General features: G+C 36.0%; 3 protein-coding genes across 3 annotated transcripts; 1 reads left to right on the top strand and 2 right to left on the bottom strand.

Moving 5' to 3' along the window:
- Positions 1-325: 325 nt before the first annotated feature.
- LOC113334488 (DEAD-box ATP-dependent RNA helicase 3, chloroplastic-like) lies at positions 326-5239 on the top strand. Its single transcript, XM_026580726.1, has 10 exons — positions 326-1074; positions 1245-1381; positions 1498-1912; positions 2008-2106; positions 2560-2784; positions 3034-3411; positions 3509-3652; positions 3976-4071; positions 4284-4597; positions 4771-5239. Exons 1-10 carry the CDS (start codon positions 649-651, stop codon positions 4847-4849), a joined length of 2313 nt encoding a protein of 770 aa, XP_026436511.1. The 5' UTR covers positions 326-648; the 3' UTR covers positions 4850-5239.
- Positions 5240-5554: 315 nt separating this feature from the next.
- Positions 5555-7304, bottom strand: LOC113334390 (GDSL esterase/lipase At4g16230-like). The gene is made up of 5 exons (XM_026580652.1): positions 6984-7304; positions 6747-6877; positions 6408-6653; positions 6034-6289; positions 5555-5907 (listed from the first exon to the last, which is right to left on the bottom strand). The coding sequence occupies exons 1-5, from the start codon at positions 7222-7224 to the stop codon at positions 5684-5686; spliced, it is 1098 nt and encodes a 365-aa protein (XP_026436437.1). The 5' UTR covers positions 7225-7304; the 3' UTR covers positions 5555-5683.
- Positions 7305-14725: 7421 nt separating this feature from the next.
- On the bottom strand, positions 14726-16499 carry LOC113334927 (GDSL esterase/lipase At4g16230-like). Its single transcript, XM_026581149.1, has 5 exons — positions 16233-16499; positions 16006-16136; positions 15664-15906; positions 15306-15564; positions 14726-15213 (listed from the first exon to the last, which is right to left on the bottom strand). The coding sequence occupies exons 1-5, from the start codon at positions 16462-16464 to the stop codon at positions 14984-14986; spliced, it is 1095 nt and encodes a 364-aa protein (XP_026436934.1). The 5' UTR covers positions 16465-16499; the 3' UTR covers positions 14726-14983.
- Between the last annotated feature and the right edge of the window lie 9676 nt (positions 16500-26175).

Below are 26175 nucleotides of genomic sequence, written 5' to 3'. Positions count from 1 at the left end.
CGAATCGACGATTAAATTTCGGCGATGATACGATGAAAAAAAAAGGAGAAGGTGGGTTCGGCTGTGGAGGATGAGGAGGAAGAATAAGGGGTTGAAACTGATTTTAGGTTTATGATTATAGATTTTTGTATTAAGGTTAGAGATAAATTAGTAATTTATAGGATTTAAGGGCATATAGGTAATTAAACCACCCATAGGGTACCCCTTATAAGGTCACCCAAGTTAGGACTCGTCCTTTGTATGCCTTGAAAGTTTTTGGTATGCCCAATATCATGGTTCATTCTATATCCAACTCTCTGGATATTTCAGGATAGGGAGACTATAAGAGACAGAGGAGATTGAGGGAGTGTTGGAAATTTGTAAGGCCATAAACCCTTATCATCTTCTCCTTCCTCTTCCTAAACCCTTTCAAGAACAGAAATTGAGGGTTTTAGCAGAAGAGATTTACTAATAATTTACTCCATTTTTATCCTTTGAACCCTATCTATCTATCTATCTATCTATCTATCTATCTATCTATCTATCTATCTATCTATCTATCTATCTATCTATCTATCTATCTATCTATCTATCTATCTATCTATCTATCTTTATCTTCACCACACTGACTGACTTCAGGCAAAGAAATACAATTCATTTTGAATAATAATGGCTTCTATAGTAGGTGTTTCTTCACTTTACCAGTTACCTTCTTCTTCATCTTCATCTTCTTCTTCTTCTTTTGTTAAAGTAGTGTTTGATTCATCCTCTACTCCATTTCTATCTCTAGTTAGAAGAAGTTGTAAACAGAAACTTAGAATTAAACATACTATTCCATGTGCAATTGCTACTCCTAATTCAGTCTTAAGTGAAGAAGCTTTTAAAGGTCTTGGTGGTCGAAAATCTGGTTTCTCGTCAGATGATGATGTTGTACCTGAGCAATTATACGACCTTGATGATGATGAGGATGTTTCTGAAAGCGATGTTGAAAAGAAAGACGATGGTGATGTTCTTGCTCTGGATAATTTGGGTTTGCCTACACCTCTAGTTGAAGCTCTTGAGAAGCGTGGTATTACTCATCTTTTCCCTATTCAGGTATATAACCTAAATACTCCAAATTACTTAGTTTTTTGTTGTAATTTCGTTTATAATTCAATTGTGTAAATAGTTGTTATATAAATTTTCCATGAATTTACATGTTCTTTTATGTTTTAGAGGCCGAATTTTGATCTTAATTATTCATTTTTAATTTGCTGTACAATTAGAGAGCTGTGTTAGTACCAGCTTTGGAAGGTCGAGATATCATTGCCCGTGCTAAGACTGGGACAGGAAAAACTTTGGCCTTTGGTATCCCTATTATTAAACGTCTCACTGTTGATGATGAAGGAAGAAATATCCCAAGGTACTCACCTTGTCATGCTTGTTCAAGATAGAATCTGTAATGCCGTGTTTAATTATATTGTTATGATAATGTTGATGTGTTAATGTCCTAATTCGTAAGTCCATATTTGTGTGAAGGCGTTCGGGCCGGCTTCCTAGATTTCTAGTGTTAGCACCAACGAGGGAGTTAGCTAGCCAAGTAGAGAAGGAAATAAGGGAGTCAGCACCTTACTTGAATACAGTCTGTGTTTATGGAGGAGTTTCTTATACTTCCCAGCAAAATGCACTTTCCCGAGGAGTAGACGTAGTTGTAGGAACTCCGGGACGTATCATCGATCTGGTTAAAGGTAACAGCCTCAAGTTGACCGAAGTTGAGTACTTGGTCCTTGATGAAGCTGATCAAATGCTAGCTGTTGGGTTTGAGGAAGATGTGGAATGTATCTTGGAAACTGTTCCAGCTCAACGACAAAGTATGCTTTTTTCTGCAACCATGCCTACTTGGGTGAAGAAGTTGTCAAGAAAGTACTTGGATAATCCCCTGACTATCGATCTGGTAATTTATCTAATTGCTTGCAACTTCATTTTTAAATTAGTTGGATTATCCAAAGAATTTTTTTCTGATTAAATCAAATTACTATGGGACTATAGGTTGGTGACCAAGATGAAAAGCTGGCAGAAGGGATCAAATTATATGCGTTACCAGCAACTTCAACTTCTAAGCGTACCATTCTCAGCGATCTTATAACGGTACTCTTGGGTGACCCATGAAACCTGTTGCATGCTATCATTCATGTCACATAGCCAAAAATGTTATTCATTGATGCATCTCCTGTCCTTGCTCAATCAAGCAATCCTCATCAGCCCTGCAGCGGCCAAGTATTTTGACATATTTTACCTATATGGCCTTTTTTATATCTGTAAAATATGTGCAACCCTTATATTTCCAGTCTCTTACTCTTTTGTTCATTTGTCACATTTAATATATCGTATGCCAGAAAACGCTTCATGTGGAATTTTCCTGGCATAGTTGTATGAACTCGACGATTCTTGAAACCTCCAGGAAACCAATTGTTTCTCTGAACTATTCTGTGTATATTTTTCAAGATGTTAATTGTTTTATTCTTCCATGAGTAACAGATTTAGTTAGGCATTCATCCTAACAAACATTTCCAATCACTAATGCTTCTTAAAATTTCTCAGGTCTACGCAAAGGGTGGGAAGGCTATTGTTTTCACCCAGACTAAGCGAGACGCTGATGAGGTTTCAATGGCTTTAACCAGTAGCATTGCGTCAGAGGCCCTGCATGGTGATATCTCTCAACATCAGCGAGAAAGAACATTAAATGGTTTCCGTCAAGGAAAGTTCACCGTGCTTGTAGCTACAGATGTTGCAGCTCGTGGACTTGATATCCCCAATGTTGATTTGGTGAGTCGGGTGGTTTAATCTCTACCAGTCTATCATGGATTGTTGTATTTATTTGTGGTTCTGTATTACTCAACTGAAAAGGAGACGTTTCAGCCTTAAGAATATTTTTTAATATTTTCAACTCTTTATATCCCGTTTGGCAGTCTTAACTTGATCAAACATGCAGCTAAGCTAAAACAATAAAAAGTTTTGATTCTTTCCTCAGTTAGTGGCTAGTCATGTTAAAAGTTCTGCTTTTCCTCTCTGCAGATTATACACTATGAACTACCCAATGATCCAGAGACCTTTGTACATCGTTCTGGTCGAACAGGACGTGCTGGGAAAGAAGGCAACGCCATTCTTATGTTCACTAGTAACCAGAGAAGAACTGTAAAGTCTCTTGAGCGCGATGTGGGCTGTCACTTCCAATTTATATCCCCACCAACTATCGAGGATGTGTTGGAAGCTTCATCTGAGCAACTCCTTGCCACTCTCAATGGGGTTCACCCACAATCTATAGAATTCTTCACTCCTGCTGCACAAAAGTTGATTGATGAAAAAGGAACAGCCGCTCTTGCCGCTGCTCTGGCTCACTTAAGTGGTTTCTCCCAACCCCCTTCCTCTCGTTCGCTCATCAGTCATGAAAAGGTACACTATTATCCTTATCATGTCTTTATATTTCTCACTTTGGAATCCAAAAATGTTGCTAATATTTTGCTCGGATTTTGTAATTTTTTTCGTGCAGGGATGGGTGACATTACAGTTCACCCGCGATCCAAGTGTTGCAAGAGGGTTTCTCTCTGCCAGAACTGTCATGGGTTTTCTCTCTGATGTTTATCCTGCTACTGCTGATGAAATTGGAAAGATATCCATAATTGCAGATGAAAGGGTACGTATCAACAGATGTTGCATTTTCTCATTACTTTTTTCTGTCTTGCAGCTCATTACCTTCGTACATTAGTTGTGGAACCCTTTTCCTTTTCGTCTCATTTGAGTTATCTCAAATATGTAAAATCATAAGAAACTGCAGTTTCTGTGGATTTTTCTTGTGAGCCCTTCTATGCACACTTTGATTCTTGTGTTAGCTTAGAAAAGAATATATCCACTCTACCATCTGGTTATTATGCACTTAGGTTTTGCTTACATCGCATCTTAGTGTCAACTCTTAATTGTAACGTTCGTTTTGTCGTAACAAATATTTTATTATTTCAGATTCAAGGCGCAGTGTTTGATTTGCCAGAGGAGATTGCAAAGAAACTGTTGAGTAAAGAGATACCTGCTGGGAACACCATTTCCAAGATCAGCAAGGTTGGTTTCTAAATGTTTGTCAAATGTCCCGCCACTACTGGTTCCATGTGAAGTTGTTGTTAAAGTTGGCTAACAAGCTAGTACAATCACTAGGGTAACAAAGTTATGTTATCCGGACATTGGTATTGTCCTGTATATAGTGTAATCCATTCTCTGGAATATTGTTCAGTTATCTGTATCTTAAATTAAATGCATTTTTCGCTGATTCGCAGTTACCCACGCTGCAAGACGATGGACCTCCAAGTGACAACTACGGTAGATTCTCTAACCGTGATCGAGGTTCCCGAGGAGGTTCTCGGGAACGTGGAGGAGGGTTCAAAAGTTCTCGGGGAGGTTATGGTGGTGGTGGACGCAGCTCTGATGATGAAGGTGGATACCCCCGACGTGGAGGCCGTAGCTTCAGATCGGATGACAATTATTCAAGAAGCTCTAGATCTAGTGGTGGTGGGGATGATTGGCTAATTGGTGGCGGTAGTGGTAGAGGACGACCAAGCAGGTCATCATCTTTCAGGGGTGGCAGGGACAGGTAGTCTTATCTCTAGTTTTCTGTTGTGATTGATAATTTTAGCACAATGGGGGAAAAATGTTACTGTTTTATCTCAACAGTTGTTCATCTTAATCAGAATTTGATGGTTAGTGCTTTCCTATAAGTTGCCGCTGATGCACAATTCTGTTCTTGCTTTTGTTCTACCGTGACAGTGGTTTTGGAGGGGCGTGCTTCAGTTGCGGACAGTCTGGACACAAGTCTTCAGAGTGCCCAAGCAAGAGATCTTACTAGAGAGTCCTGTCACTCTTACCATTTCCCTTCTCATCATGAGGCTCTTAAAATTCAAAGTCAAAATCAGTCGGAGTCTACATCTGCTGCTATGAAGGGTAAATGCAATCTATATTTTGGTTGGGGATGTTGTGATTTACACAGTTTTCGACTCATAACACGGTCCCAGGGGATAATAATTGAAGAATGACGTGCCGAGTTGTCTGTATCTGTGGCTGTGTATGTATATGTATTTGTGCACCATTATTCCTGTAGTTTTGCCAAGGAAAAAGGTGATGGGAAATTCACTGTGGTTGGTGGTGCAGCTGCTTAGGATTAGATTTAACTTTTTCATGTCTAAGATGATTCTTAACTAGTTTTTTCTCATAATAAAGATATAGTTGCTTTACCATTTTTTGCTGCTCTCAAGCGTCAGACGTTTATTTTCATTGTTAGCTACTAATTCTGATGATGTGGTTTTGACTCATAGCTGCTCTTAAGCATCGAGTTGTTTATTTATATGTTGAAGTCACCAACATTTATTTTCAAGCTTATGAGCTTTCGCCAATGTTTTACTTAAAAAAGGAGCAAGCAAAAGGCACAAATCCAGCTGCGTATGCAATAGTACATGTATATATATATGATTTGAGTTACATGAGAATACAGAAAACTGAGACTACAACATTACGTTTCCCTCAAGTTCTTAGATCATAATCTTTCTTGATCTGTTGAAATCAGTGACGGTGATGGAGGAGTCACAATGGACAATTAAACATGTAGCTGTATATATTAATCAGCAAAAGAATCACATAGAAAAGAAGATGAAAATCTTTCACTTTTGAATCATCGTCTACTAACTTAAGATTTGAAAAGTTTTTTGATATTAACGGGGAAAATGTCTTTGGTATCGCCATTGAGCAACCTATTTGCAATTATGGCATTAGCAGCATCAGATGGATGGTATGGATCCCAGAATATGTATTTGTCACGGTTTGAACAAACTCTCGACTTTGGACCGCATGGAATTACGCCTCCAAATCGTCCTGCTACGGAGCAGCATGCAGAGTTATAGTTCTCGAAACCTGCATTTGTTAATATTGTTCTCAGCGGTTAATAAATTTATTCGCATGTTTAAAGCAATGCAATTTAGTATAACTGCATATGAACGAAAGCAAAATGTACTTGATCCAGGTTTGAGTAAACGTTACCATATGATTGATAGTTTTCAATGAGATCAGCCACAATGCGGTAGACATCTGCATATACAAATTTGGATCCAGCAAGTTCGGAGCTCAACTCCACGACAAGGCTCTTCAATTTCTTGTTAAACGACAATGCCATTTGATTCGGTAAGGCGACACATGAATCCCCCGACAGTGGATTTACATCCCTCTGGTATGGGATGCAACCAATTGGTCCAACATTGACAACAACAATCTTTCTTGCACCCAAGTTGAACAATCTCTACACAAAGACAGAAAATTCGAAAACATAATAATATGAGAACAACAAAAACCACATGATTTTGCAACTGTGTTTTAAAGTAATTATAATGAGGATTAATTGGGAAATTAACTCTTACTGTTAGTTGAAGCCTGTATCTTGAAATCAGTGTATCAATAAACGTTTCAGGGGAAATCAGTTTCTGTTCAGGGATTGAGAGAACAGGAACTAAGTAGTTGTTGAGGAAATCATTGGAACCCATTGTCACGGAGAAAAGTGCTTTGGCAAAAAGTTTGGGAGCCGCTGCAGCACCAATTCTAGAGACTATGTATTGCCTCGTATTCGCGAAGTTATCTAGTTGTGCATCCAAGTTGATTCTTCCAACCTATATCACAAAAATACAGAGAGAGTTCTAAAATGGAAAATACATTTGAATACTCAAAATCTGGCAAGCACACTAGAGACTAGAATAGCTTACGAAAATCTTGCCGGTTTCATTAAGAATTCCACCTCCACCTGATGCATAACTGACACCATGAAGAACCACATCTCCAACTGTAGATGGAGCCAAGTAAGGAGGAGTAAATTCTTTCACACCCAATTCTTTACCTGCAGAATGACAACGAAGTGTCATCAATCCATACATACAATCACAAGAAAAAGAGGAAAAGAAAAATCAAACACATATACAGAACCACTAAGAACACTGACAAACCTATAATGTCAACAATCGTTCTTCCGTTCGTATAACGACCAGTAGGCTTTCCAAAATCTATCCCATTAGGAACATAATTAGCTTTGGAGAGTGAAACAATGTAGTCATTGTTTCCAACATCAACTAATGAATCTCCGAATACAAAATTTGAAGGAAAACTCTGAGCTAAAGTACTAGTCCCAAACAATGCCAAGACTTGCAGGAGAACAACAAGAATATGATAATATGAAGCTAAACCCATTTCTCAAAACCTGGATTATCACTTAATATAGTAGTCTTAACCTCAAATAAGGAGGAAAAAAAATGAGCTCCCCAAAGAAAAACAAAGAACTCAAAAACAGAGAAAAAAAAATGTTTGATAGGAGGATGATGTTGAAAGAGAAGTGAAAGAATGAGTATACAAAGAATAGCTAGCAAATGCTAAGCTATTTATGTAGGAACAAGTAATGTTACTTTTAGAGAGAATGAATGAAGTATGAAATCTGTTGGAAAGACAGAGAACAACATACTCCACTTTTTTCAATGGATGGTTGATGTTGATGAATCGTGTAGTACTAGTAGTTGGGAAGAGAAATGGTGCATTCAATTGATCCTTTGCAGATAACATTAGTATTAATGGTGGAAGGAAGAGAAAGAGAAATTCAAAGTGTAAAGAATTTCTGATAAATCATGCTGTTTTTGATGATTTGAATAATGGGAAGTCACTGAGTATTCAACTTGCTAAATTTGGTGATGCAGTGTATTGAATTGGATTTACTGTGGAATTTGTTATCACGGTTTGGTCTTACTCTAGAGTCTAGTCTAAGCCTATGGCAAGGTTGTGGACAGTGGACCTGCAGGATCTAAATGGCATTCCAATTGCACGGACTTGTTGGGTGCCGCGCCCAATTTTAAAATTTTAAATCTAGAGCTTAAACCTGTTGCTTGACTTAAACCGGTTCATTTAAGAACCGGTAGTTACAACATTCTTTTTTTTGGCTAAATTTGTTTAACAGGTGGATGTGCTGTCACCGTCACACGTGCAGGACAACCCAATAAGAGCAAAGACAATGGGATGGGCAAATGAGCATATTACCCATTCCCGTCACGCGGTGGGGTAGAAAATCCAAGGAAATAAATGGTCAAACGATCATATTTGGGAGTTTGCCCATCCCGTCTCAAATTGAGCCGAGCGTCTCAGATGGAGATGAAAGGTTTAATCTGAGAAGTCGTCCCGTTATAGACCGAGCCACGGCTCTTGTTGAGACGAGGCGTGTTTCATGTTGATACGTTCGGTCTTGTATAAGCCGATAACGATTATATTTATTCAACGGTCATAATCTCATTCCCTATAAACTCAATCAATTTGAATTCCGGAATCACACATTCTTCACCCGAAATTTCTTATATTTTCATTCAAACTCTTAATCTCAAAAAAAAGTAAAAAAAAATATAAAAAAAAGTTTCTAAAAAAATGGCCAATTCATCACATAGCCAAAATACTACAACAGAAAATGCTTCACAGAAAACTTGCGGTTCGAAATATAGTTTGGATGAAGATAAGGCTATTTCAGAGGTTATGTAATGTTTACTCTTGATTTTATCGATGGTGCTCAATAACATCATAACTCTTTTGGGGGAAATTTATAAACAATTTTGTCGGAAAACTAGAAATATACAAAAACGTGATGGTTCAGGGTTGTTCAGTCGTTTTAATGCAACCAGCAAAGACGTGAACAATTGGGTTACTTTGATGATGCAAATGGCTCGTCAAATAGAGAGCGCATGTACTGCAGTCGATTTGGTAATTCACATTTCAAATGGTTTAATTGATTTTTAAAACGTGTTATCGTTGTTGTAATAACTAATTTACAATTAATCAAACTGCAACATAGAAAATTAAAGAGGAACCGCGAAGAAAACACACTTCGGGTTTCAAGCACGAATCACGTTTCCACATCCTTAGAAAGCTAGACCGATATAACCCCGACTTGTTGTATGGATATCAAGCACCAAAGGAATCACGTTATGAGACTACAAATGTTTATCAACAACCTGGGTCTCCTTATTTTTCACCAGAAACAAACTCAAACGCTAATCCCAACACTAGAGGTTTCCCATATGGTAACTCTAATCTTAATATCAATGGAAATGCAAATAGACACGATGAGGCGGGTGTCAAATAAGAAAAAAAAGAATCAGAAAGGAAGCTCAAGATGCCGAACAATCATCAAATTCAGAATAAAACCTTCAAGATTTTTTTGAGAAAAAAAACTTATATTGTTAAAATAGTAGAGCATAAGAAAATGGTTTCAAAAATGAGAAAACTTCATAAGGCTGTTGAACATAATTTGTTCAATGCGCACATGAGAGGAATCATGGGATAAAATGCTGCACAATTAAAATTTTGGCAGGATGAATTTGATGAAGTTCAAGCACAGAAGGCACGCCAAGGCCAAACAACAATTAACTTTGATTATGATGAAAATGACTTAGAAGATAATGAAAATGAAACTACTGCCATTACAATTGTTTAGTTTGAGTTTTAAATTATGGATACAATAGTTAGTTTAAAATTCAATGTAATCCTTAGTTTAAAATTCAATGTAATATTAAATTCAATGTAATTGTTAATTTCAATTTCAGTGCTTGTTTAATCCAAACTACACAAACTATAAAATAACATAAAAAAACTAATTGTGAGGATTTCTTCTTCCGAATTCAACCTAATTGTGCACAGTGAGATCTCTTCTTAGTCTTAAATGTAAACCTCTGTTTTGAATTCTCTTTTCTACCATTCTATAGTTCTTGCATGCACACCATCAAAGGGTTGAACTTCATTACTCAAATTTTTATATGGATAACTCATCCAACTGGTATCCCCTCGGGTCTCTCCCCGGTTACCATATTATGAAAAATGATGCAGGTGAGCAAAACCCTATTCATTTCTATTGATTTAAATGAATGATATGATCCACAAATTCTATGGAACTTCCTCTTCAAAATTCTGAATGATCGTTCAACGTCTTTCCTACATGACATTTGCTTCCCGTTAAAATATCTTCTAGCAAGGTGCTCCTCGGCTTCGGGTAACTCAGTGTAAGCTTGAAAAAAAGTTGACCACGCTGGATAAATTCTATCAGCCAAAACATACCCCATCTTATAGTTGCTGCCGTTGACAATAAAATTTGCATATGAAGCAGTTCCTTACTTCAATTCTTCAAACAAAGGCGATTTTTGCAAAATATTGATGTCTTTATTTGAACATGGGAGTCCAAAAAAAGCATGCCATATCCAACAACCATAAGAATCCGTCGCTTCCAAAACAACAGTTGGTTTGAGTAATGTCCCTTATACTGCCTTTTCCAAGTATAAGGACATCCATGTCACACCCAATGCATGCAATCAAGGCTACCTAGTACTCTGGGAAAGCCTCTCTATGTATGTTGAACTAGTAATCGGTCTACATCATCTTGCGTTGGTTGTCGCAAAAAAATATGGACCAAAATGGTTGACTACAGTTTCGCAAAACATACCAAGATTTTCGTATGATGTTTTTTTTCCATACGATTGTACTCATCACAGGCATCCACTGGCATACCATAACCTAGAATTTTTGGAGATACTGTGACCTTTTGTTCAGGACTATGTCATCGCATATTTCGTGCATCAAATTGATAGTTGAAATTTAGGGTTTTCCTAACAAAGTGCTTAGGCTGTCGTGACCTGATAACCAAGTATTGCGGCACAAGAAAGTGTCGTTGAAAATCATTGCCGGAGTAAACATATTCGTTGATAAAATAATCATGCATCATTTGTTGATGTCATTCCTATCAAAATCTCCACTTATATCTTTTTGTCAATATTGCTCTCGGTTCTGGAATTCGAGGTACCTGGACCATGTATAATTGTATCATGGCGTACGCCACATTTTCCTATTCATTTGAACCTTCATCCATATGATTCACCTGAAACATCCACTATTGTTGGAGATATATCAACACTACAGTTCATGCTTCCTTATTTTCCAAATTAGGATTCATGAGAAGTAAATTTAATTGAAACTAAAACAAGGAATATATTAATGTAAAATGTTTGATGAAATACGTTCGATAGATGGAAACTGTATGAGTTTATTGGTGGATGGAAGATGATTTGTATAGGTATACATTATCGTCTGAGACGAAGACGACGGTCCCAAACTAGGATGAGGTCTTATTGAGGAAACCCGGCTTATCATTGACCGATATGTATTTCTCCCACTGTGAGAAACTGGGTTTGTCGATCCACCTGGACCCTAGAATAGTGAAATTTCCCGTAACTTACACTGAATTTGACCAATGTAGTCAAAAGTTACCACTATGGTAGAAAAATTCTCTAAGTCGTAACTATTGCATACAACAAATATGCATCATGCATTATCTAATCCACGACACATGTAAACTGAGTACGTGGCCAATTATAATTGTTTCTTTCTCTATTCAAAAATTTCATAGGTATTTTCATCTCTTAATTTCCTAGTGCACCTAGATGGATCCTAATAGTATGCCATTTGGAATCACATTTTAAATACATCAATGGAAAGATCATCTTAAGAATTCATGTCCCAAGCCACGTATCATGCAGTAAAAGAATTTGTGCCCCACGTTTTCATTCGTGAACCTATATGAATAATTACTTGTTACAACCAATAACCATAAATCAATAGAAAAGATCATATTACCTGATGGACAAGTTCCTTGGACGATCTCAAAAATTAATATCCAAAAAAAACCTAGAATGTACATGAACCGAATTCCAATAAGTAGGTTATATTCATAGCTGAATTGGTTGGAGGGTCGATTCAGTCTTAACTATATTCCAGTCTGTAGTCTGATAGTATGTTAGTATTTATAGCGGTTAAATACAGTACGGTTTTCAAACTGGGCTTAGTCCCGCGATTTTCTATAAGATTTTAGTTTACTCATTAACATAATCTTTGATATCTTGTGTTTTTTGTTTTCCGCATTATATTGTTTATCTTTATAACAGAAATATCACAAGTAGTACGTTGAACAACCTAGATATTTTTTAAGCTCAAAACGTATAGAACCTACAAGACTTGCTCTTGTGAATTCATGTCTTGAAATATAGATTACAAGACTTATTTTTGTAGGAATTTGGTTTATGTACAATTCGGTTACATACTAGGTTGTTGTTGTTGGATATTGATTTTTGAGATCGTCCAAGGAACTTGTTTTACAATCAGGTTGATCTATACTTTTGATTGTAACAAATACTTGTCCATACAGGTTCATGAAAAAATAAGGTTGGTGGTGTACTAGGTACCCTCTCCCTTTTAGGTCAGATACTCAGTTTCTGCGAGCCACGACTTAGCTAACGCATGACAAGACATCTGCAACATCCAATAGTTATAGCTTAGCTAACTACTAGAAATGAGAGAACTTCTTTAGGAAAACCTATCGAAAGTACATGAGCTACCTGATCTCGGCTAATATAGAAATAATCATTAACTTGCAAATTGTGAGGTTTATAGTATTATCACTTATTTTGACTACTCCCAGCATTAATTGATTCAAGTCGAGATACCACTATTTTGACAGAAACTGATGAATTATATTGTTCGTCTTCGCTAGATGTTGAACATTGGCACCAACTGTCATCAATTAAGGAATAAGAAAGGAGGAATATTTCAGGAATTTATAGAGGTAAGAAATTTTAGGAAGTTCTCAAATCTATTGTTAGGTAATAGAGATTTTAAGAGAGTCTCGTAATCTCCCTTGTTAATGAACAAAGACTTAAAAATAAAATAAGTCTTTTCAAATCGTCTTTCCAATTCTTTAAAGCTCCATGTTATTGAATTGAGATTTCCTAAGAGTTACTCAAACACCTTGTTATTGGATAAATATTTATAAGTCATGGACTTGTAGATTTTGGAGGACTTTTTAAAAGAAAATAGCATGACCAAAATCTCTCCTAAATAGGTGAGATTTTTGGAGGACTTTGAAATTTTGGCTATTTTTCCGTAAGCATCAAATTCACATACAAATCTTCTTTTTATTTATTTTTCAATGCTCTAGCAACTAGACTCTAGCTGTTTTGCATTCATGGTGCGCTCGATCTCTTTTATTTGTGTTGTGTGATAGCACTCTGTCATGGTCAAGAGAAGTAAATATTGATAGGAAAAAATGAAGAAAAATAAAAAATAAAATAAAACACAGATGGTGTGATACATATACTAAAAAAAGCCAATCGACACGTATTTTACAATTTATTTATGGTACTTTTTTTAACATTATAACACGCATAGTTGGTAGATATTTGGATTATTGATTAGATATTATACATTTTCTTTTTTGTTTCTGCAAATAAAAAAACTATAAAAATCCACTAAATTTGTATCTATAAGTCAGAGAGACTCTCTGTAATACTTTCATAAAATCGTTAGAAATCTCTAGATTTCTAGAGAATCTCCATGAATCGCTCAAATAAAAAATCTATGAAAGTGTATTAGAATTCTCATTTGACTACTTCCCCGTGAGTAAAAATATTAAGAAATCAATTACTCATTAAATATGCCAATAGCAAGAATTTGCCTTGTAACCGTGATTAAATATCTAGTTTAGCAATGTCACGTCTGTGAGATCCATCGATTAAGACGGTGATAGATCATAAATGATCCGGCAATGTGATATCAAAAAATTTTCTCTAAATTTTTCAAATTATAATGAACATGTAAATGACAGAAAGTTAAATTTATTTTCTAAATTTCTTCTCATTTTGTAACTAAAGATATCATTCTTTTTATGATAGAAAGAAAATTCAAAATAAAAGTAAATTTTGTCGCTTGGCTTGAGTTACTTGACAATTTTGTTCCTTTTCTTTTCTGTATTAAATTTTTGCTTGTGCAAAGGCAAACCATGCACATGGGGATCCATCTATCCCGTGTGTATGTGGCGAATTTCCTAACCCCCATTCCCTACACAGAAAGGATCACACAAGTTTAGGGGATGAGACTTCACTTCTCCATTGAGAATTTACGCGGCTTAGAAAAGGGTTGACAGCCTTTCCACAAGTTTAAAAGAAGGATTCGCAGTCAAGGATCACGATTTACGATACACCTAATTGTAAGGCCTTAACGTGGACAAACGTTGGTACCAAGTGCAAGTTCTTGATGCAGTAAGTTTGGCAACTCACGTGGGTTTACAGTGGGCTGAATAGACCGATGCTAGTATTCAATCTTCCTTTGTTGATCGGTGCCTAATTGCATCATCTTAAAAGATAAAGAGCTCGAACAGAAAGAAAAACACAATACTGCTACAAACCTACAGGTGTAGTGTTGCTCGTATTAAATGCCACACCACATCTTCTCAACAACTAAATCTTTCCCCCCTACTCAATTTCTCATTCGTTTCTTCTTTATTTTCCCTGTTGGTGTTGTTTGCTACGGCATGGGCGCTGTGCCATTATTAACTTCATCTGTTGCACCTAACTCAACAAAAACAGCAACAACAACAATAACACACACTTCCAGTTCTTTTTTTTTGTACAGCTGTGAGTTTCTCTACCACTTGTCATTTTTATTTTATCTTTGATAAGATAGTCATTGTTATTAATTTATTGTTCCCATCACTGCTATTTCTGTTCATTCTGCCCTTCAATAAACCATTTCCGACCCCATTGACCTTCAAAACCCAAATGTACAGCATGCATTTGTGCAGACCCTTACTTTCATTCACATAAAAAGTTTCAGCCACCTCTCGTGAAAAAAAAATGATTCATTGATTTATCATGGGCCGATACCCGATTACAAATATATAAGTAAACAATCACTAGAATTACATATTAGCAGACCATTCTCTTAAGAACATCCAAAAAGAGCTAACATTCTTAAGAACCATATAATAAACAACGGATAAGTTTCAAATACTAAACCTTAATATAAAGTGGCAAAATGAATACTGAGCCACCATGAAAACAGCAACATTTTGTATGGGGAAGAAGCGTTGCAATGTAAAAATCTAAACACTACTTAAGAAGAGTTGTCGAAGGTTCATCGGGTATATGGCGTTAGTATCGCCATTTACCAGTTTCTGTGCAATAATGACATTACAAGCATCAGATGGATGGTATGCATCCCAGAATACATATTTGGATCGATCGGGACAAACATTGCATGGCGGACCACACGGAACGATTCCTCCATGCTTACCCGCGAGATGGCAACATCCAGAACTTGGGTTCTCAAAACCTGCAGTATTCCAAGTATATATACAAGTCAGTTCGAACACCATCTCTCTCGAGAGAAACTAACCGAGAAATTATGAAAAATGAACAACATACCATAAGATTTATAGTTTACGACCACATCATTGAAAACGTCGTACACATTTGCATACAAAAATTTAGATCCAGGAAGATTTGAGTTCAGCTCTATGATAAGGCTCTTCAGTTTGGTGTTGAATAGCTTCGCCAAGTGATTCGACGATTCAACACAAGAATCACCTGCTTTTGGTGGGTTAAAATCTCTTTGGTATGGGGTGCAACCAATAGGACCAACATTTGAAACTACAATCTTTCTAGTACCCAAGTGGTACAGTCTCTGCAGCATCAAACAAACAAAGCCCACAAATTTGCTTATTCCTTAAACTTGGTAAAAGTATGTCTCTCTCGTTTTAAAAGTGTTTGGAAATATTCTCACCGTTAGTTGTGGTCGAAACGTGGTGATCAGAGAATCGACAAACTCTTCTGGCGATGTCTCTGGAGGCATTCCTACAATGGCCGGAACCAAGTAATTGTCGAGGAAATCGTTTGAACCCATTATGATACCCACAAAAGCTTTCTCCAAGAGTTTAGAGGCAGCCACAGAACCGATACTCGAGATAATATCTTGTCTAGTGTTGGCGAAGTTATCGATTTGTGCATCCATGTTGATTCTACCACCCTACATGGCAAACAAGTTTAACCAGTATTTAATTATATACTTTTTGAAGATAGTACTGAAATACGAAAATCGACAAGTATCAAAGAGATGTGAGCTTACGAATATATAGCCAGTTCTGTTAAGAATACCACCACCTCCAGATGCATAGTTAACTCCCTTCAAAACAACATCTCCAACTGTAGTAGGATCCAGGTAAGGAGGAATGTAATAATCGTATCCAAACTCTTGACCTACAAAAAAACATAAACCAAGTAATCAAAACCCATCACTAAGACAAGAATCAACGACAAAGATTAAAAAAAAGAATGCCAAAAAAATAAACAAACCTATAACGTCAACAATAGTCCGTTTATTGGTATAACGCCCGGTAGGTTTCCCAAAATCAATCCCATTTGGTGCATAATTAGCTTTAGAAAGAGACACAATGTAGTTATTGTTTCCAGCTTCAACCAAAGAATCCCCAAAAATGAACATGGCTGGTAGATCCTTAGCTAAACAAAACACAACATAACATTGGAGAACAACAAGTACACGGAAGTATAAACTTATGCTACCCATAGCTTAAAACTAGAAAACAACCGAAGCGTATTTGATGTTCTACTCGAATGTGGAATGAACTAACAAAACCCTAAATATAGTCACTTATTTATGAGAAATGTAAATCTGCCCCAACCATAAAACAGCGTACGAGTAATCTGCAGTTATGAGTTAACTGCATTTGCAAGTACCCTTCCAGCTATCTTCATAATATTTTCTTACACTGCTTTTACACGGACAACACTGACCGTGCAAACACGAATCAACGGTTCATATATGCATGTGCATTCAAAAGGATGAGAAAAACAATTTTTCCAAATTGTACTGATTTTTGGGCGTTAAAATGTTGTTGGGTTCATAAAATCTGGGGAGCCGTATTAATTTATTTATATGGATATGAAGTATGAACTACGACGGTGTAAAAAATATGCGAAACTGTTGGATTTTGAATTTAGAGGCAGAAGAACTTATGGTTTTGTGGGGGCCCAGAGCAAAATTCAGCATTCCCTCCAAAATTTTAAATATGGCTGGGGACAGTAAAGGCTACTTAAATAAATTCCATAAAAAGAACAGAAAAAGGTTTCGGGACAGATTAAAATACAGATTCCGTGTTCTATCTAGATTCTCGGTAGGACAATCACCATCCAACTTGCTTCCTAATAATTTTTTATTTTATTTTTATTTTTTCTTTTGATACATCAACTTCTTCAAAGGCCTAGAGTAGTTCCTATGGAATGAACAAACTCCAAGTTTGTTCATTTTGCTCCCACTATGAAATTAACAAGCATGAAAAATTGATGTTCAAATCAATATATTTGTTGATTTGAACATTGAGTCCGACAAACCAGCACGCGCTTGAGGGAAAGTCGGGCGATGGTGGGAGGCGTTGGAAGGAAGATCGCCAACGATTGAAGAAAAGACGCCTCCTATTTTTCTCTCTCCAAAACCCGGTTATTATATTTAGGGTTTATTTTTTATTATTTGTTTTATTAGTTATATATTCTGTGGGACCCAACTATTATTAGTTTATATAAATAAAATCATTAGTGGGACCCGACTCTTATTAATTTATATTAATAAAATCACTAATGAGACCCTAAAATATCAGATTTGTTCATTTTGCATTGTTTTCCATAGTGGAGAATACAGTTTGTTCATCCACGTAGCTCAACAAAACAATAAGTTTGTTGATATCATGCCATAGGAATTGCTCTTAGTCCTATGGTGTGCTAATCTAGCAGTCCACGTCAGCTAGGATAACCTCCTAAGTCCTATGGAAGTGCTAGTCGCAGAATCAAACAGCGCCCAGCGCTGAATGGTTCAGCGCAACCAATCTCAGCCGTCAGATCAAAAAATAAATATAGATGCGCTGAACCATTACGCGAAAAGGTGATTTTTGTGGAGCTGAACCTTTCAGCGCAACTATCTCGCTGCTGGTTCAAATGCGAGCAAATGTTAGAAGAGAGAACTAGTGTTAACTAGACAACACATTTTTTTTGAACTGCAACACTTTTTGGCTAATGTAGCAACTCAATCTAGCCCATAGGACTTAGTCTTTATGCTTAGATGATTACAAGATGAAGTATAGAATATGTTGAGTGTATATACCTCTAAGGTATAAATATGTCCGCTTGTATGCTTATCGAATCATAAATTGAATGTTTATGTATCCGTAAGCTATATATAGGCTTCTCTTACATGTAGCTTATATTTTGTTTTTTGAGGGAGAGAATTCGTGGACAATCTTGTATGACACTATCTTACAAGATTTGATCCAATTTTTCTTTGAGGTCTAAACGATATTGAATTTGATACCAATATTTTGGCGATATGTAATTCTTATGAAACTTAGTAATCAGTTTGAATGTCTGATCATATTGAATTTGATACCAATATTTTGGCGATATGTAATTCTTATGAAACTTAGTAATCAGTTTGAATGTCTGATCATGATGATAAGGAATGAAACTTAAGATATTTTAGATTAAGTAAACAAATTGAGGCATAATATAAATTAAAAAAATCATAAATGAAAGTAGGAGAGAAGATTACAGAAGGTCCTAAATTAGATAGCCAAAAGGAAGGTACTAGTGTTTCAATCTAAAAATTTGAAACTTATTTAAAACATGGCCGACTAAGTTTATATATAACTGTAGTTAAATAATAGGTTAGCTTATATCAGAAAATACCGCATACTTCGTTATTATGCTCTTAGATAAATTATAAAAAATTCGCATATAACGTAGAATTGTTTTCAATAAACTCAAAATAATCAAAGACTTTAAAAAATAACTTTGAAAGCAAAATTCGTGGATTTTGTAAATCGAGCTGTAAAAATAAATAATCAAAACCTTTATTCACTTTAATCGTTTTAATGTCTTTTATAAAGTTATTAGTATTTGTTGTTTCATTGTTGGTTTTATAGTTTATTAACAATTTGACCTAGTTTTATCTATCATAAAATTATTAGGATTTGATTGATAACCTTATGTAGGGGATTGAGGTTTTTTGACAAAGATGATAGCAGGGGCGTGGGCAACCCCACGTAAGGGTTTGCAGTTGCACCCCTTTGATTTTCAAAATCAATACGAAGTCTAGTATTTTTCATGCCAAAAAGAAAAGCTTGCACCCCCTAAAATCTCAATATTTGCACCCCCTAAGCCCAAAAGAAAAGTCTTATTTGACTTTCTTACATAATCGTTCACACATAGGAGAGTTATAAGTCTCACACCCTCATTAGTCCGATGGCTTGTTTTCAAAAAAATAAAAAAAATTCTTTTCTCCATTACATTATGAGAGTAAGAGATTGGATTATGTGCTTCTAGTTTTGTTGATCATTAGGTTCTTGTAAATTACATTACCAAGACCAAGTACCTTCTTCTCTCAATCCAAATTGTTCTTGAGGTTTGATCAAAATTAAAAATAAGGTTCATGTTAAATCCATGGGGATTTAGGTTAATTCGTCTTGTATGGAAAATTAAGGATCATGTATTTATTATTTATTTTTAACTGATGTTTAATCAATGTATTTAGTTCAATTTGATTTTAAATATTTTTATCTAAATTAATATTAGGGTTCATGTTAAATTTTGGGGGTTTCAATATAATTTTTTCTTGTTTTAAAGATTAAGAGATTGGGTATCTGTTGTTCCTTCAAATCTAGTGTTTAATCACATTTATTCAGTTCATTTCTATATTTAGAGTTGTATTCATAGTTCCTGTTTCATGGTTTAATATATCTTCATTCTTAGTTTAAGAATGGAGAATTTTGTAATGAAGAGAAAGAGAATAAGATAATTGCTTTCATCTTCTATTACTCCTGATCCACAACAAGTACCTTCATCTTCTAGTGCTCAAGGTCCAAAAGTAGATTTTGCCCATTTTCCTAGTCTACAGCGAGAAAACCGATCTTGGGTAATCATCTACCCGAAGAGATTATATGCAAAAATGTCCTTGCCAACCTAAGAATTTTCCCTTTCCACAAAAGTTAATGGAAAAAAATAAGTTATCAAATTGACATTTCAATGAAGCTTGGTTCTTAAAACATGAGAGTTGGTTAAAATACAACATTTCCAAAGATGCTTCATTTTCCTTGCCTTGTTATCTTTTTAAAAGTTATGTTAAGGGTAAAGGTGTTTGTGATGCCTTTGTAAGTGTAGGTTTTTCAAATTAGAGTCAACTTGATCAATTAGAAATATTGGAAATGAGAATAGTGTTCACAATGATGCTTATACGAAAAGTCGCGAGTTATTGCAGGACTCACATCAAATAACACAAGACAGTTTGGGGTACAAGATTCGTTCGACCATACCAATTGATCGTATTCGATTTATTTTCTGTCAAGGATTAATTTTCGTGGCTATGATGGATCTAATGCTTCACGTAAACAATGTAACTTTCTTGAAATCCTTCAATTCACAACTAAATATAATGACATTATTAAGAGTGAAGTTCTGAAAAATGCTTCCGGTAACAACAAGTTAACATCATTAGACATCCAAAAAGATATAGTGAGTTCAGTTGCAACGGAAACTATGAATGTAATTCGCGAAGTTATAGGTGATGCTCTTTTTGATGTTATGGTTGGCGAGTCTCACATGCATCTGTTAGAGAGCAAATGGCAGTTTGTATACATTATGTCAACAAGAAATAATGTATTACTGAAAGGTTCATTGGTATCATTCATGTCCTACAAACGACAACAATTTGATTGAAGAATTCAGTTGATACATTTCTTTCTAAGTATAGATTGAGAGGGTGGTGTTGAGATGGTGCTACGAATATGCAAGGTAAGTACAACGGACTTAAGGCACTCATATTAAAAGAAAACCCATCAACGTAGGCTATTTATTGTTTCTCGCATCAGCTTCAATTGGAATTAATGAATGTTGCTTAAAAGCATGGTGATATTGCATGTTCTTACTATAGTTAGTGAAATTGTTACTATTGTTTTCGCATCGTGCAAACACAAAGATGTTCTTTGAGAAAAAGAACTTTCTAGAGTAGTTGAACTTGATGAAAAAGGTGAACGTTTAAGTGGTTCAAGATTGAATTAAGAAAATTACTCAAACAAAAATCTGACACACGTTGAGTACACATTACAACACGTTGCTGAGTTTAATTTTGATGTTCCATCAGTTTTAGACATATTGGAGACTTTAAGTTGAGAAGGTACTAGTGAAGCGAAGGAAAAAACACACATTTTTCTAATCTTGATGCCAACATTTGATTTCATCTTTACCTTGTTTCTGGTTAGCACTTTGTTAGAAGTCGATAATGAGTTGTCAGAAGCACTGTAATACCCCGATATCCCGCAATGGTTGGCCGAATAAAATATAAGTAATGATTTTCCTTTCCTGACACTGAGGCCTTTTCAACTACAGAGAAAATAGTTGGGTCTGGCTTCATAATCCTAATGAAATCTTCAAGTCGTTAACCTACATGATTTTGGAAAAAACCTAAGGTTAAAGGAGAATCGACTCCAGTCGCAACTACTATCACACAATAGGTGTGGGAATTAGATTTCCCATTTGCTAGAGTTCTCCCTTATATAGTCTTCAAATCAGGGTTTGCAATCAATGCTACCTTGGCAACAAAACATTCAATATTCGCCGTTAGATGAAAACCTGATTAGACTCAAGCTAATATCTTTCAACCGTATAATCGAACTTAGCTTGTTACACACAAATGAAAAGTGACTTGATTTAGATATGAGTAACCGTACCTAAACGTGTGCACCTTGTTGGATCAACAATAGTTAAACGAAGGTAGCCACATGAACACTTTCATATCAACATTATTCATCTTAACCATAACTAGTTCAAATGACTAAAATGAAACTAGTTCTAGGTTGTTCAATTGTTTATATTCTCATAGAAGTATACAATACACAATTGAAGCAAAATCGATTTTGATTCACTCGAATCAATTCATGAACATTATAGCACGGTTTGCATAAGATTTCATTCCTTAATATATAAGTGCATAAGTTCATGGACAAACCGATTTTAGAACATAACCTACTCAAGTGTGCAAACGGCAACGCATACCTAAGTGGCCGGACTAAGTTTGGGTTCGCCAGAACTTGAAACTTGAGAAACGGCTACCTTCCAAACTCAGTTGAGTTTACGGAACTTGAAACTCACGCCGGTACGCATACCAATATGCATACTAAGTTCCCGGACTTTCATTAACCAACCAGTACGTATACGGGCATGCATATTATGGTTCCCGGACTTGGAAAAACTTGCAACAGTTAACATACAAGTGCGCATACTGTGTTATATCCAATCATGGCTAATTGTTTTAAACTCTCATTTCAATCATGAAACGTTCTTGGAAGACAACAATAGCTATCTCACACAAACTATTAGCTTCAAAGAAATTTTCAAGTGATCGAATGATCAATGTGAAACATTCTGAGTCTACATCAAATGACTGTCTCACATAAATCATGTAAGATGTTACCAGGAGATTTTCACATGATCATCTTTTGACCGTCATCAAGAATATAAAATGAAATTGGCTAAAGAGAAAGCTTACCAACACATATTTTGAGAAATATGTAAGCGAGTTAAACTCAACTCGAAATATCAAATGTGTATAATCGAAGTCTATATAGCTATACGACTTGTGTATCAAATAGGAGATAGAGTAGATAGACATTTGAGTGATAGATGATTTCAAGTCTCCACATACCTTTTGTTGATGAAGTTCCACAATCTCCCCTTAGTAGTTCTTCGTCTTTGATCGATGAACGCCGTGAAGTATAATGCTCAACTACACTTTCTATCCTAATCTGAGACTTAGCTATATGTAGACTAGAAATAAAGACTTATAGTTTTTGCAACTAAAATTGACAAACAAGCTTGAGATATAAACGCTTGCGAGTTCGAGTGCTCTAACAATCTCCCTCTTTGTCAATTTTAGTGACAAAACTATCAATACATATGGATTACAAAATAAAAAAACTTTGTAGCTTCTCATCCAAATGCTTGATTTTCTTGGTTTTCAACATTACTTGAAATCTTCGTCACTTCCAAGTACTCCAGTGATTCTGAACGTATTTAACTCAGCATCATAGTTGTTGAAGATCCTTAGCTATAACAATGATAAAATGTAGTGAAATCACTACAAATTGGATTATCAGGAACAACTTTCATCTCTACGAATTGAGATAATTGGGAATAGATAGAAGGGATTAGAGGATTAGGAGAAGATCTAGATGAATTAGGGGGATGATAAGAAGAAGACATTGTAGACAATAGGTTGCAGAAGGAATTTAGGGAAGAAGATACAGTTTCACATTTTCATTAGCTTCCTCACGAATACAGCTCTTCTGGCTAATATAACCGAGTTACTACTCTCAACACCTGGGTACCTAAACTACCCTCCATATAAAATAACCTACCACACATATCCTAGTCCAGGTACATGACAAATACCCACTCCTCCAAATCATCCTTATCTTCAAGGATGATGAAGAAGAATAAGCTCGCCGAAAGTAGAAGCGAATCATAATAAAGATCGTGACCTCTCTCATCTTCAAAAGTAGCACTGTGAAGTCTGCGAAAGGTTGCATAACACCCTGAAGAATGATGTAGTGAGCAAGTACCCGAGTCTAAGTATATCACCTTTGACGTACATTAAATGTATAATAAGGTATTTTACTCGCATAGCCCATCTTGTAAAGCTTGTGTTGTTAGTACTTGTGCAAGTACAATCGGGCCCTCGAAAACTCCATGGGGCAACAACTCAACCAATATTAGGCTGTCTTGAAATGCATAGTACCTATCTACAGTGGCAAGATCAATTTCAGAAATGGTGTAGTAATCCAGTTCCCTGTTGGTGCCGATTAATTGAATTGATAAGGACTTTGGATTCAAAATCAACTCCCCATAATCACTCTTGTAGGCGGCTGACAAAACCTTGACTAAAACGCATTCCACCAGGCTATTGCGCGGGATGAATAGATTCATTTCTTCCCTTGGACCAGCAATATAGCAGTGGCGACTTGTGATGACTCGTAAAGAAGTAGCTGTCGTGGTGAATATCTCATGCCAAAGTCTTCTAAGAACTGTATGCTCTTGGATGTAGAGACTGTTTATCAGCAAGCTATGTAATGCCATCATAAGAAGTGGACTTACCCATTCAAAACTGTGTATAATTGCTCCGGTGATGCGAGACTTGGCTGAATCAGGAGTTGAAAGTGCAATATGCAAAGATAGATTGCACGAACCAATTTCAAATTCCCATATGGATTTGAGAGTACAAGAGAAAAAGACTGGTCCAATCAATACCACAGTAGACATAGCCGTTGCAATATTATGCACAATCTCATTTAACTGAATCTTATTTTCTGATCTGCTCACACTCAGTAGAACACCACAAACAACTCTATTATCTTCTAAAAGACTGCATTTTTGAGTTATCATGACAGTTAACTTCCAAACTGCAATACGTGGCCGAGTACAATAATAATTAACTCCCATTAGCAATTCTTCCAACCATTCATGTCCATTGATTTCACCAGCACTAGCCTTTGCGAGCATATCACTGATTCCCACCACTCTTACAAGGAATTCCTTCCGGCCTAGATACCATGTATTACCACCAGGACCACCACAAACAGTTCCATCAGCTTCTATGGATATGTTATGAATTCCCACTCTCCATTCATACCCTTTAGGTACTAAAATCACGAGTGGATGGTGCTGGATATATTTGAAGCACAATTTAAGAATCTCATTGCCATAAGAACACACAATTTGATTACTCTTTGTTCCTATCTTCACATAAGCATCAGTCATAAGATGTAACAAATATTTTTTCTCCCAGCTGACACCAAACAGAAAGAAGAAAACCAAAATGCCGTACTCCATGAAAATTTCTAGGTCCCATGGTAGATGTCACTATCTCCATGAACACCTTCCAGGCCACTGACATTAGTATATGAAACCAGTAATCTTTTACCGGCAGTTGAGCAATCAGGCCCCATGAAATGGCACCATCCATTTCCATTGTCATTTGAAGAATCAAGACTACCCCAGATATTTTCACCTTTCTGCGAAGATTCCTCAAACAACGTACTACAATCACTTGTTACACCTTCTGAGTTAAGAACCTTGAGAGTAACACAACTGTCACTATTATGAGTAAACCAAAACATATTCAAATACTCAATTAACAATTCCAGATGGTACCCCAATTCAAGAACCAGCTCATAAACAAAATTTGCATTGCGTTTAGGCACTAAAACCAACTCCTTAAAGACCTTCAAACACCATACTGTATCCAAGTAGAGTTTAGAACTACTTCCCATATAATACAAATACCTCCCAATAGATTCCAGCTCTTTTCCACGATCAAATAATGTTCGAGCAAAGTCAAGGCAACAACCAACCAACTTTACACTTGACAATTTGTCGTTGGTGAAAGTGAACACCTCTGAGTTGTTAAGCTGCTCATAAACAACATTCCCAGTATACTCATTCATCTGAGATGACCCCATAAGGAAACACACACCAGAAGTAAGAGTATTCAAGCAGAATTTAGAACTATTCCCAATCGATTTTAGCAGCCTTCCTCGATCAAATACCCTTCCAGCAATCAATGTGTCACAATCTTCACTATCTCCTTGAGATGTTTTCACAAGCATTGCAGCTTCACCAATTTCATAACTAGTTGCATTCAAAAGAACCAGCTCATAACTATTACTTCCAATGTATTTAGGTAATCTCTGAGATAAGTCTGAACTTGTTGCAACTAACATATTCGAATAGGAATTCCGCAAACTGGTTTCACACATTTTACCACGATCGAACAATATACAACCATAATCAAAACTAGGTAAAATAGCAAACCAAAACTCAGAATTGGTACTCAACAGTTCTAAACAATACCCATAAGTATAATTTAACTCCAAAACAAAGTCATCGAACTCTCTTCCCCTATCAAATATCATTCGAGTAGAATTAACACCAGATGAAACATCACTATCTCTATTGAATGTTGAGAATTTAGGTATCAGAGAAGAATTACAATCATCTATGGCTAGAGAAGTGGGATAATTTCTAGTGACCCAATTTAAAGAACTGTCATCTTTTACCTCACTATTTGCAGCTCTCCTAACTTGAAAACACATACCATCATTACAAAATTTATTACCGGGAGTGAATGGTTTACCTTCTTGGTAGTCCAGAAACATTGTAGATGCCTTGTATTTCTGAACCT

This window comes from Papaver somniferum, unplaced genomic scaffold (assembly GCF_003573695.1).
Source record: "Papaver somniferum cultivar HN1 unplaced genomic scaffold, ASM357369v1 unplaced-scaffold_137, whole genome shotgun sequence".
Taxonomy (NCBI): Eukaryota; Viridiplantae; Streptophyta; class Magnoliopsida; order Ranunculales; family Papaveraceae; genus Papaver; species Papaver somniferum.
The sequence above is the reverse complement of the archived record's forward strand: the minus strand, read 5'-3'. Positions and strand labels throughout refer to the sequence as shown.

What these genes read in the sequence shown, in the direction of transcription:
- LOC113334488 (XM_026580726.1), top strand. Translation starts at nt 649, where the DNA reads ATGGCTTCTATAGTAGGTGTTTCTTCACTTTACCAGTTACCTTCTTCT. An exon ending in ATATCCCCAATGTTGATTTG is followed by an intron (nt 2,785 to 3,033) that starts GTGAGTCGGGTG and finishes TCCTCTCTGCAG; the next exon opens with ATTATACACTATGAACTACC. An exon ending in CGCTCATCAGTCATGAAAAG is followed by an intron (nt 3,412 to 3,508) that starts GTACACTATTAT and finishes TTTTTCGTGCAG; the next exon opens with GGATGGGTGACATTACAGTT.
- LOC113334390 (XM_026580652.1), bottom strand. Translation starts at nt 7,224, where the DNA reads ATGGGTTTAGCTTCATATTATCATATTCTTGTTGTTCTCCTGCAAGTC. An exon ending in AACGATTGTTGACATTATAG is followed by an intron (nt 6,878 to 6,983) that starts GTTTGTCAGTGT and finishes GTCATTCTGCAG; the next exon opens with GTAAAGAATTGGGTGTGAAA. An exon ending in TGAAAACTATCAATCATATG is followed by an intron (nt 5,908 to 6,033) that starts GTAACGTTTACT and finishes TAACAAATGCAG; the next exon opens with GTTTCGAGAACTATAACTCT.
- LOC113334927 (XM_026581149.1), bottom strand. Translation starts at nt 16,464, where the DNA reads ATGGGTAGCATAAGTTTATACTTCCGTGTACTTGTTGTTCTCCAATGT. An exon ending in GACTATTGTTGACGTTATAG is followed by an intron (nt 16,137 to 16,232) that starts GTTTGTTTATTT and finishes GTTTTTTTGTAG; the next exon opens with GTCAAGAGTTTGGATACGAT. An exon ending in CGTAAACTATAAATCTTATG is followed by an intron (nt 15,214 to 15,305) that starts GTATGTTGTTCA and finishes GGAATACTGCAG; the next exon opens with GTTTTGAGAACCCAAGTTCT.